The sequence below is a fragment of the Vulpes vulpes genome, chromosome 9 (assembly GCF_048418805.1).
Source record: "Vulpes vulpes isolate BD-2025 chromosome 9, VulVul3, whole genome shotgun sequence".
Lineage (NCBI taxonomy): Eukaryota > Metazoa > Chordata > Mammalia > Carnivora > Canidae > Vulpes > Vulpes vulpes.
In genome coordinates, this window is record NC_132788.1 from 35,714,226 (window position 1) to 35,727,242 (window position 13,017).

At 36.4% G+C, this 13,017-nt stretch overlaps 1 protein-coding gene across 14 annotated transcripts in view; it reads right to left on the reverse strand.

Moving 5' to 3' along the window:
* ZDHHC20 (zDHHC palmitoyltransferase 20) overlaps positions 1-13,017 on the reverse strand; it is a 78,710-nt gene that overhangs the window by 45,198 nt on the left and 20,495 nt on the right. For all 14 annotated transcript variants that reach the window (XR_011994214.1, XR_011994213.1, XR_011994212.1 and 11 more), the window contains exons 2-3: positions 7,432-7,458; positions 2,324-2,427 (exon numbers count right to left, since the gene is read on the reverse strand). Coding sequence is in view for 5 of the 14 variants with exons in the window: in XM_072719813.1 (XP_072575914.1) it covers positions 2,324-2,427; positions 7,432-7,458 (131 nt within the window). In the remaining 9 variants the exon portion in view is untranslated. The remainder of the gene's footprint in view (positions 1-2,323; positions 2,428-7,431; positions 7,459-13,017) is intronic.

Sequence of the window (13,017 nt, forward strand, 5' to 3'; positions counted from 1 at the left end):
GCGGAAGAAAGTCTCCAAAGACACAAAGCTAGTTCGCAGCAGAGGCAGGAGTTGAACCTGGGCACTCTGGAACCCGAGTCTGAATTCTTCACTTCTATACTATACTGCTTCTCAAAAGGATTACCACTTGTTTTTATTCTATTTTTAAAGTTTATTTATTTAAGTACTCTCTACACCCAACATGGGGCTCGAATCCATGACCCCAAGATCATGAGTCGCATTCTCTTACAAGTAAGCCAGCCCATCAACTCTTTTTATTTTTATTTCCTATAACAAGAACTATTTACTTCTATACACTCTATGTTTTCAACAGCCATCACTAGTAGTAAGTGATTAAATAAAATTAGTTCCTTTTCAACTCAGAGCTTAAGATGTAGATGGCAGTTTGTGGGGCGCATGGGTGGCTCAATCAGTTAAGTGACCAACTCTGGGTTTTGGCTCAGGTTGTGATCTCATGGTCATGAGACTGAGCCCCGTACTAAGCCCTGTGTTGAGCTCGGTGTGCAGTGGAGAGCCTGCTTCTCTCCCTCTCCCTCTGCCCTCCCTGCCACTTGCATAAATGTGCTCTCTAAAAACAAATAAATCTTGGAACGTCTGGGTGGCTCAGTGGTTGAGTGTCTGCCGCTGGCACATGTCATGATCCTGGGGTCCTGGGATCTAGTTCTGCATGGGGCTCTCCGCAGGGAGCTTGTTTCTCCCTCTGCCTATGTCTCTGCCCGCCCCCCCCCCCTCTCTCTCTCTGTGTGTGTGTGTGTGTCATGTCTCTCTCTGTGGGTCATGAATAAATAAAAAAAACCTTAAAAATAAATCTTAAAAATAAAGAAAGATATGGATGGCAGGTTGTAACATAACTTTAAGAGTTGACTAATTATTACCAAATGTCTGATGAATACATTTGAGGAAACACCGTTTGATTGATTGCTCAACCCCTTAAAACAAGAGCACCCAATAGAACAAAAACGGGCAAAAGATTATGTAGCATTTCCTACTTAATGCTGAATGTACACACAACATAGGATCCAGCAATTCTAATCTGAGGCACCTACCCAAAAGAACTATAAATATACACATATGTGGGTATGTATGTAAATATATACATAGGTATATGTAATAGGATGTTAACAGCAGCCCTATTTGTAAGAGCCTAAAACTGGAAGACACCCAAATGCCCCTGCCCATCAACAGCAGACTAGCTAAATAAGCTATTATTTACCACAATTGAATACTAAACAATAATGAGAATGAATGCTCCACAAGTACATGCAACAACATGGAAGAATATTAAAACAGAATGTTAATGAAAGAAGCCAGAGACACAAATAAACAAAGTATATGACTCCATTTATGTAAAATACAAAACCAGGCAAAATGAACTGATGCTATTAGGGGGCAGGAAAGTGGGTTTGCATGGCTGGAAGGAAGCAAGAGGAGGCTTATGAGATACTGGCAATGTTCTGTTTCTTCAGCTTGGTGGTGGTTACTCAAGGGTGTTTTGGTTTGTGAAAATCCATCAGGTGTACGCTTATATATACTTTTGTGTATATATGTTTTATAAAAGTTATAAAAGTTAAATAAAAGTTGATATTATTTTTAAATATGGTCTATAACTTTTAAAGAATTTTGATGAATTTTATGGAAGTGGAATAATTATCATCATCTAATATTTGAAAACAGGCACTATTTTCCAACGAGAAAACGGAGGCTCAGAGACATTAAGTAATGTGCTAGAACAGAAAATCAAACTCAGAGAATCCTAACACCAGAAAGTACATTCTTAGCTATCTAGTTATAACAGATTTCAGTCAGCTATGTCCAGGTAAGAGAAACACTGGTTTTAATACTCTACATAAATATTTCCTCACATTATTTTCCCAATGGAACCTCAAATTAGAAGAAACATAAGCCATATTAAAGCCTAGACAGTTTCCCACAATCAAAACTTTCTTTAGTTGTAGCATATTTGTTCAGGCCTGAGAAAATATGTTAAGGTGTCCAAAAGTATACTCTACTTTTCTAACTCTATTCTGTCCCTTAAGATTTTTTATTTCAATAAAAAAAGTAAAGTATGTCTTTAAGAATATACAGCATGGCAGAAAAATACCAGTATTAAGTAAACTATTATCAGTCATTCAGTGCACTAAGTCAGTGGGTTTTATCTGAGTCCAGACTGAAGACTCACATTCACAATGTAGAGTCACCAAGCAAGTTCATGAACAGAAACAGAACAAATGCATTATGTAGTAAAATGTTAACCAAGGTATCATAGGGAAAATAATTCCATCATTAGCTACAGCATTTGGTAATTTACCAACATTAAATTTACCTCTTTGGAGGGGGAAGCGGGAGATGTGAAAATTGTCATCCAATAGGACCATACAAACATAACAAAGAACAGATGGAAAGCCACAAGGTAAACAACGGCCTTTCCTGGTAAATAAAAACAAACAACATTTCATTGAATCCAGGTGAAAGCAGGAAAAAGCATTACATTAAAACACAATATTCAGGGTCAGGAGGCTTAATCCAATAAATATCTTAATTAAAACTATTGAAGACATCAAATTTATAAACTCCTTTATCTGAATGATGTAATATTACAGATATGAAGAAACATTCAGTTCCTACACTTAAGGGTTATCAGCTTGGTTTATAACCAATGACTATAGTCTGAGATGATATTTGATTTTATTAATAAACTGCTGAACATTGAACAAGTTGAAACCCTCCTTCACTCACTGTATTTCAAGATCTTCCTAAAGTTACATTTTAAAATGACTTAAAAATTACTTAAAACAGATTTTATCACTATGAACATTAATTAAGTCCAAGGAACAAACTGAAAGTAATAAAGGAAGTTCCCATCACTGTGAATAATGAGTAATCTGAAAAACTCAGTTTCTGGATTTTCCAGAAATGTTATGCTAAATTTCATTCTCCTTTCAACACAGGGTAACAAAAAAATTTTAGCCATTTAAAATTTCTGCCATAATTGTTTCACAAGTGGATTAGTGTGGCATTCTAACATCTTTCTCTCCAAATATTAACTCATCACTGATATACAACTTAGAGCTTTTTGTTGTGTTCCACAGTTTTTCTACTTGAAAGAAGTAGGACTGGTTTTCATAGGGAGCAAGAACTATCTACCAGATGTTTAGACTCTTTTTCTGTTGGAATGAGGCACCACAAATCCACTGAAGAAAACAAAGTAGACATAAGCTTCAAAGTTTGAAATTCTACTCATTTTTAAAGTTCAGATCAAATATTAATCCTTCTAACATAAGCCTTCTCCATTACTTTTAGAATTCATTACCTCTTCATGCTATACTCCTCCTCCCAATCTGCTCAGACTTCAATAAAACACTTCATCTGTTTTATTTTATTTATTTATTTTTCTCATCTGTTTTATTAAAGTTAGTTGCTTAACACTGATTACCTAATATGTGCAAAACATTTAAAACAGTGCCTGGCATATAATAAATCCTTAATAAATACTGGCCATTTTTTAAAAGTAATCTCAACACCCAATTGGTGCTCAAACTCACAACCCTGAAGATCAAAAGTCACACACTCTACTGACTTAGCCAGACAGGCACCGCAATACTGGCTATTAGTAGTAGTAGTAATATCCAAGAATTTTAATTTCCCTCAAAATCTGGTTCTGTTTGCACATTCCCTATTTCCATGTTTCCAAAGTTTAAGGAATGATAAAAGTTTTCACTGGTCTGTAGTGAAATGACATTAAGAACAATGCAGTGAAGTTTTTATAAAGCTAAGATGTACTCGATTCAAAGTACTATTCTTTCTTTGGTCTGAGGTCATTTTTCCGTTCAATTTTGGTTTTAAAAACTTTTCCTAAAAAAAAAAAAAAAAAAACTTTTCCTTTAAAATAAACTAATGATAAAAAAAATTAACAACCCGTTGGATTCAGTCTTTTCTTTTGCATTATACTGGTCCATCATGTATGGCCTAACAGACCAGGACCACAAGTCCCACAGTTGACTGGCACAGGAAATCAGGACCCAATAACTCCTTACATTGCACAGCTAATCAGCACAAAGCACCTCAAATTCTAGTTCCTTGGGACACCCGGGTGACTCAGTGGTTGAGCATCTGCCTTTGGCTCAGATAGTGATCCCCGGGTCCCTGGATCAAGTCCCCCATTGGGCTCTCCATGGGGAGTCTGCTTCTCCCTCTGCCTAGGTCTCTGCTTCTTTCTGTGTCTTTCATGAATAAATAAATCTTTTTTAAAAAAAATTCTAGTTCCTAAAATCTCTTTCAAAGTAAACTCTCATTATTTTCACTGCCAGTATAACAGCTCATCAACTGTTGCTTAACTCATTTGGATCACTGCAAAAGCCAACCAGTCTCCTTGCCTCCAGTCCATCTCAATGGGCAGTGTAGAATGTGCCGTTCATAGTTTCTACTCCACCCTGGCTGTGGTATTCTTGGGAAATAACTCCAAGTGCATGACTCATGACTTATGAATGCATTATGAAAGGCTGGGACTTCCTCGTACCCATATTTGACCGCAACTACTCAAATCACTACTTCCACCTACTAAAAGCCTATTAGAAAGTATATATTGTGTACCTTATTTCTAACCCTCACTATAGTCCTGTAAGGCATTCTTTCCGTTTACTAATGTGAAAACTGAGTTGCAGAGAATTTAATATCTTGCCCAATGTTACTTGGTAAATGATAAAGCCAGGATTCAAACCCATATCTGCTTGATAAAAATCCAAGGTTATTTTCATTGTCATACCTAAAAGTATATTTTCCTCCACTTTACCCATCATCTTAGTAGTCACATCCTGTTATCAGAGCCAATATCTGATGCCAAGACAAAATCTTTGCCATAACTTCCTTCTATCTTCAAATTTGCTTTCTTTTATGTCCACTCAAACTGATCATCATCCTCATTGAAAATTCTGGCTTGTCAAAATCTGTATTCTCTACTATCTCTGTTCCCTCCAGGCTGAACTCTATGGTCTACTCAATGGATCCAGTATCTTTCCTTCATTTGATTTTCTTTTGGAAAAGTATACTGGAATTCAGTCTCCTACTATTATACGATACTGAGGCCGTTTGCCAAGTTTGCAATACATTCCTCACCTAGCTCACTTCGCTTATTTATATTTTTGCCTGGCCCCCATATTCAATCAAGTTTGTCAATCCTCATCTAATATCCTCTTGTATAGCTTTGGTAACTTTAAGATCGCCATTTATCACCACCTTGAGGTATTTTAAAATTTCTTAATCATTTAGTTACTTACAACTAAGGTCAACATATAAACAATAGACTCCCAAAATATTTTTAAAGACATCTAAAATATTTATTAAACTATTTCTGTTCTCCACAAGTACAAAAACAAATGGTTTCTGCTTTAAAAAATCTTAACCCTCAGTTAAAACAAACAAACAAACTGATAAATCTTATAGCATCATGCCTGGAATATAATAAGTACTTAACAAATGGAAAATATCAAATTGTAATGTAAAAAATAACAGGAAATACTGCCTTTACATAAATTTGAAATAATGTGATTATTAATAAGAAAACTTCTGCTCACATATATATGCTATAAATCATTGTTTAGAAGTAATAGATAAAGGGAGTGCCTGGATAGCATAGTCAGTTGAGAGCCAATTCTTGATTTTGGCTTGGGTTATTATCTCAGGGGATCAATCCCTACATCAGGCTCTGTGCTCAGTGCAGTCTGCTTGAGATTCTCTCCCTCTCCCACTCATGCTAAGTAAACACATCTTTAAAAAAAATAAAAAGTAAAAGCTTAGTTAACTAAGCAAATAAAAAAAAACCAAAATCTGAATCTATAAAATAAAAAAAAAAAAAACCCAAATCTGAATCTATAAACCAAAAAGTCTGATTCAAAAAATCATCTGTAGGGCAGCCCGTGTGGCTCAGCGGTTTAGCGCCGCCTTCAGTCCAGGGCCTGATCATGGAGACCCAGGATGGAGTCCCTTGTCGGGCTCCCTGCATGGAGCTTGCTTCTCCCTCTGGCTGTGTCTCTGCCACTCTCTCTCTCAAACAAATAAATAAATAAAATATTAAAAAAAATCATCTGTAAATGAATTTTTTTTTTAAAAGATTTTATTTACTCATGAGACACACACACACACAGACACAGGCAGAGGGAGAAGCAGGCTCCAAGCCGGGAGCACGATGTGGGACTTGATCCTGGGTCTCCAGGATCAGGCCCTGGGCTGCAGGCGGCGCTAAACCGCTGAGCCACCGGGGCTGCCCTGTAAATGAATTTTAAAAAACAAACATATAAGCAAACAAACTCATTTAAAGATTCTTTGAAAGACATGGGGAAAATAGCTCCAAGAAATAATGAGACAAGTTAGATGCTCTTTTTTAAGTACTTCAGAAATTCTCTGCTTTCTGTACCTGTGCTTTCACATATAGTTTTGATTTAAAGGAAGAAAATCAAGCCAACCAAGACTGAGTCTATATTTATTCCTCAACTGTGGCTAGAACTGAAAAATTAGATTCAAAGGCAACTTGAGATTTACGTGCTTAGTGCCTAATTATTTCCAATAGGAATAAATATTTATTAATAATTTCTAAGTGTTGAACTGTTTTAGAAATCCTCTGGATTTTCATATCTCAAATCAAATTTTGTTTTTGAAATTTGATAGACTTAATATTTTAACTTGGTGAAACTGTGAGCAATGAACTTTTCCCTCCAGGCATTATCGCATTGACTATTATAAAAAGTAGAATTCCCTTTCAAAATGAACTAGTAATACATTTTACAAATTTATAGTCTGGTTATTTTGTTAAAAATCTCTGAGTAGTAAAGTACTATTTTTCACAAATATATAAACAAGAGGACCATCAATAATATTTAGGCATCATGAAACAAAATCCACTCCTCAAACCTAGCTAGAACTGGTATTAAAAATATTTGAATCAGGGCAGCCAGGGTGGCTCAGTGGTTTAGTGCCACCTTCCACCCAGGGCATGATCCTGGGATCAAGTCCCACGTCCGGCTCCCTGCATGGAGACTGCTCTTCTCCTTCTGCCTGTGTCTCGGCCTCTCTCTCTCTCTTTCTCTGTGTCTCTGATAAATAAATAAAATCTTAAAAAAAAAAAAATCTTTGAATCACTACTACCAAGTGTTCTGAAGAATATACAAGGGATAAATATGTACATAAATATATCAAAGAAGTTTGGGTACTAGGTGCCTTACAAAATAACAACTATTTCAACTTATATAAATTACACAAATGAAAATATATTGAAATAGGAATAAACACAATATTATATCTCCTTTTAATTAAACTTTAAAAATATATATTTTATTTCTGCAAACAAAAACACATATAGTCATCACAAAATAAAAGTATGTGGGTCACAATAAGGATACCATAAGTATTCTACTTAAATTGAGACTTAGAGTGCCTTACCGTTTTCTCCATTTCCAGAGAGAGTAACTAGAATAGAAGAAAAAATAGTGAATAAATAATATACTTTAAAACATTTTGTTTATACATTTAAGATTGACTACTCATCTTAATACCATTTTCCAAAAATGGAATTTAGTTATAAAATGTAAATACTAATGCAAATTCAGGATTGTATGTACACTTAAAAAATCCGAAAAACACTAAAATGCTAAACATCAAATTTTTATCAACACTGTAATCACATTACAATTTTTTTGGCCTTTGTTAATTTTAAGTCTATCAATATGGTTATATAGTTAGGTTTCCTTTAGCTCTTTCCTTAATGCCACCTACAAAATGAATAGGACTCTCCTCTGATACTCATACTTATGTATTCAGTCTGTGAGGTACATTAAAATTTTATAAAAGCTATACCCCAGACAATTTGTGTTTTTCTACAGAAAAAAAGCACAGGAACTTATCCCTGTAACTTTCAGTGTTTTTATTCCTACCCTAAGATGCTGGGAATTGCTATTTATTTCTTCTCTCCAGATAGTCCAATGGCTTCTAGGTCCTGTTAATTCTACTACCTACACCTCTTCAAATCTGTCACCTACTCTCAATTTGTCCCATTGGCTTATTTCAGGCTCTCCTGAAACATAATAGCTTAAAAAGACTTTCAACTATCAGCTTAACACATCTCACCACCAGCAAATCTGATGGCTGAATACTCTAACACTTCCCAGTCACTTGCAGAATAAAGCCCAGTATCTTCAGGATAACAGCTATAGTCCCTCTGTCATCTACAATCTGTCTACCCATCCAGTCTATCATTTGCACATACCTGTGGTCAATTATCCTGAATAAATGGCAGTTTCCTAAATGCATCAAGCAGTCTCACAGGTGCTCTGCTACCCCTCCCTCTTCATCCTCCAAGGCCCAGTTTAAATACCACCACCTCTATGAAGCCTTCCTGAGTCCCTCCTTTATAGGCAGAGCAGATACTCCTTTATATTGCCACTGCTCACTCTTCCATCTCTACCATGCCACCTCATTTTTTTTTTCTAATTACGTGATAATATGTCTATCTCACCCTACTGGACTGCTCAAGTGTGGAATTGTGTCTTAGAATAATAAAAACTCTAAAAGTTATTATTACCTCTATTTTACAGATAAGTTAGCTAAGGCTCACAATAATTAAACGACTTGCCTAAGGTCACAGAACTACACTAGATGTAGTGTAGACAGATATCCGTGCTCAAGTCTACTTGAACTTGTATTCTTTCCTATAGTGTCTCTCATCTTATTCATTATTTTAGTTCCAAAGCCTGCCATACAGCAGCAATGCTTAAGAAATGTTTGCTAATTCAGTAACTATTTTTTAAAAAGATTTTATTTATTCATTCATGAGAGACACACAGAGAGAGGCAGAGATGTAGGAAGAGGGAGAAGCAGGCTCCTCACGGGGAGCCCAATGTGGGACTCGATCCCAGGACCACGGATCACGACCTAAGCCAAAGGCAGACACTCAACCACTGAGCCACCCAGGTGCACCTCCATAATCATTTCTGACTAAAATCTGTTGATAAAAAAGAGGAGTACCCAGACACTTCCTTAATAAAACATATCTACTTCAATCCTCAAACCAGGATAATTTAAAGAGAAACAATACAGGAGTAGTCCCACTAAAGTTTAGAAATAAAATAAGCAAGTTCGTGGTTTTTTTTTTTTTTTTTTTGGAAAGCATTGTTTTAGAAAGACACAGGGCTTCTTCTCAACCCATCTCAGGTCAGTCTGGTAGAACACTGGGGTAGTTAGATCCTGGGCTGGTCCCCTCTGGCTTCACAAACCATTTCCCATTTATGCTAATCTACACTAAAAATATAATTTTCAATACTGCCATGCTGTGAAATGATTGGGAAGCCCTATATAAGGCACACAATTCCGAGAAATCAGTTTGTGGTATAAAAATGGAAAAGAGGGAGATCCCTGGGTGGCGCAGCGGTTTAGCGCCTGCCTTTGGCCCAGGGCGCGATCCTGGAGACCCGGGATTGAATCCCACGTCGGGCTCCCGGTGCATGGAGCCTGCTTCTCCCTCTGCCTGTGTCTCTGCCTCTCTCTCTCTCTGTGACTATCATAAATAAATAAAAATTAAAAAAATAAAAAATAAATAAAAATGGAAAAGAAGCAAATATCACTATTTGCAGATTATAAGACTATATGCCTTCATAGTCAAAGAAAACCAACCGAAAAACCATTATAAACAACAGGTGGTAATAGTCTACAGAAATCAATAGCTTTTCAATAAACATGGAATCACCATGTAGAAATTATAACCAAAGAAAAGTTTTATTTATAAAGCCACCTAAAAATATGAAATTCCTAGGAACAGACATAACAAATGAGCAAGATCTACACAAGTGCTCCCCACAAGGCTTCCATGGGGAGGCGTGCATTATCACTGCACAGGAGGAATGGAAGTCTACCTACTGCCCAGGCCTTCACCTTCTCTGACACCACTTTTTTCCTACTCTGAAGTAGGAAGGGGCAGGAAATTACAAGAGGGATGCCTTGTTACAGCCAGGCAAGGGGGAAATCTAAGCTTATACTCAGCCTCTGCTGGAGAAAATGGGAGCAGAGGGCAGTTTTTCCATTGTATTTGGCTGAAGTAGGGCAGTTACTATCTAGTTTTGTCTTGCTAGGTTGCCCTTTTCCTGTTTGGCTAAAGAAAACCAGCTTTTCTTGAGGCTTTTGTCTGTGTTCATTGGTATCTCCAGGTTGCCAGCTTCTCTAGCATGCAGGATAGGATATACGGGGCAAAAAGAAAACCAGGGAATTCACCACCATATCATTTCTCAGGTACCAATATCCCCCCACCCCCCGCCCCCGCCCAGCTGATCTTTCTCCGGGTTTCAGAATCGTCTTATGTTTGCTTTATGCATAACATCCAGGAGTTTTAGTTGTACTTAGCAGGAAAAATAGGAAGACTATGCATTCACTTGTCCTGGAACTAGAAGTTCTAATTAACAAATTGGGCCTTTTTTTTACTGCTGACTAGTATTCTACTGTATGGAGATACCATAATTTCTTATACATTTACCAACTGATGAGATATTTGCTTTCAGTTTTTGGCTACTTGGATACTCCTGTACACCCTTTGAATGGACATATATTTTCATCATTGGGGTAAATATCTAGATGTAAGATTGATGGATCTATGTTTAACTTTATCAGAAACAGTCAAACTGTTTTCAAAAGTAGTTGTATTGTTTTACATTCCCCACCAAAAATGTATGTTTTCACGAACACTTGGAACTGTCAATCTTTAAATTTTTAGCTATTCTAAAAAACATATAGTGATATCTCATTGTAATTTTGTGTCTCCTTAATGACTAATGATGTTGAATACTGTTTCACATGCTTATTGGCCAGCCCTACACCTCTTCTTTGTGAAGTTGTGTCCAAACCACTGGCAACTTTTTAATTGTTATCTCCCTTATTATTGAATTGTGGACTCTTTATATACTTTAACAAATTCTGCAAATATTTCCTTCTGGTCTATAGACTAGATATTGTTTTTTCATTTATTTAACAGTGAGTTTTGAAGAGCAGAAAAATTTAATTTTGATGAAGTCAAATTTATCAATTTTTTCTTTTATGGTTCATGCTTTGTGTCCTATTTAGGATATCTTTACCAACTAAAGGACACAAAGATTTGCTCATATGCTTCCTTGTAGAAGTTTCAGAGGTTTTATGTTTAGGTCTGTAAACTCTTTTAAAAGCTGATTTTTAAAAATATGGTATAAAGTAAGGGTTGCAATGAATTTTACTGCAGATAAACGGCCAACAGTTCCAATATTGTTAGCTGAAACTATCCTTTCTCTACTGAATTGCCTTGGAACTTTTGACAAAAATTATTAAAAACTAAGTTAATTAAAAAAAAAAAAAAAGGGACGCCTGGGTGGCTCAGAGGTTGAGCACCTGCCTTCGGCCCAGGTCGTGATCCTGGGGGTCCCACAGGATCGAGTCCCACATTGGGCTCCCTGCATGGAGCCTGCTTCTCTCTCTGCTTGTGTCTCTGCCTCTCTCTCTCTGTCCCTCTCCCGCCCCCCCCCCCAATCTCTCATGAATAAATAAGATCTTTAAAGATTTTTTTTTTAAATTTATGTATTCATGAGAGAGACAGAAAGAGACAGAGACACAGGCAGAGGGAGAAACAGGCTCCATGCTGGGAGTCCGACATGGGACTCGATCCCGGGACCCCAAGATCACGCCAGAGGTGAAGGCAGGTGCCAAACCGCTGAGCCACCCAGGGAGCCCCAATAAATAAAATCTTTAAAAAAATTAAAATTAAAACTAAGTTAATATGTGTAAGGGTTTATTTCTGAACTCTGTTCTGTCTTATTAATGTATGTCCATTCTTACCCCAATACCACATGACTTGATTACATGTCACTCTTAGTAATCCTGAAATCAGATACTGTGAGTCCTCCAACCTGTTCTTTTTCAAAAGTGTTTTGGCTATTTTAGTTACTTTGCGTTTCCATATATTTTAAGTTCATCTTACTGATTTTTTTTTTAAAAAATGCCTGCCAGGATTTTGTTTGGCATTGTGTTGACTCCATAGATCACATTGGAAAGAATTCACATCTTTATAATAATCAGTCTTCCATTCCATGCACAGAGTGTATCTTTTCATTTTAGATTTTATCTCATCAATACACAAAACCTTGTATTTTGTTAGATTTATCCCTAAGTATTTAGGGATATTAGAATTAGGGTATTTAATTATAGCGCTTTTTAAAAGTTTCAGTTTCTAATTCTTGTTAGAAATATACCTGGGTTTTCTTTACTGATCTTGTATCATAGCCTGTGAACTTGCTAATAAATTCACTTGTTAATTTTTAGTTATGTTTTCGTATATTCTTCAGGATTTTCGACATAAATGATTTGTCTGTTAATCAACAGTTTTCCCCCTTTACTATCTATATGCATACATATATCTTTTCTTTTTAAAGGTAAAACACCTCATGAGTTCATACTAATAATTCAAATTAAAGTTTGCAAAGCTTTTATCAATTATCTTTCAATTGTATCTTTTTTTTTTTTTTTTAAACCATTGTGAATCCTGGTTCTCAAGGACAGTGTGGGACGCCTGGGTGGCTCAGTGGTTGAGCGGGCTGCCTTTGGCTTGGGGTGTGATCCCAGGGTCCTGGGATGGAGTCCCACACTGGGTTGCCCAGGGGGAGCCTGCTTCTCCCTCTGCCTCTGTCAGTCTCACATGAATAAATAAAATCTTAAAAAAAAAAGTATCACATTCATTTTTTTTTGTTTTTACTGCTTCATTATTGGTGTATACAAATGCAACAGATTTTATTCATTTTCTTTATCTCATATTGCCCACCCAACCTCAATGAGACCAATATGATTACTGAAAATATGATTATTTAAATAATTTTTTCACATTGCTGTCCCTTTTCTAATAGCTGCACTACATCTACTTTGTTAGATCATATATGCAGGGGTCCCAGGATCGAGTCCCACATCGGGCTCAGAACTCTTTGAGTGGAGCCTGCTTCTCCCTCTGAAGTTTTTTTGAGGTAAAAT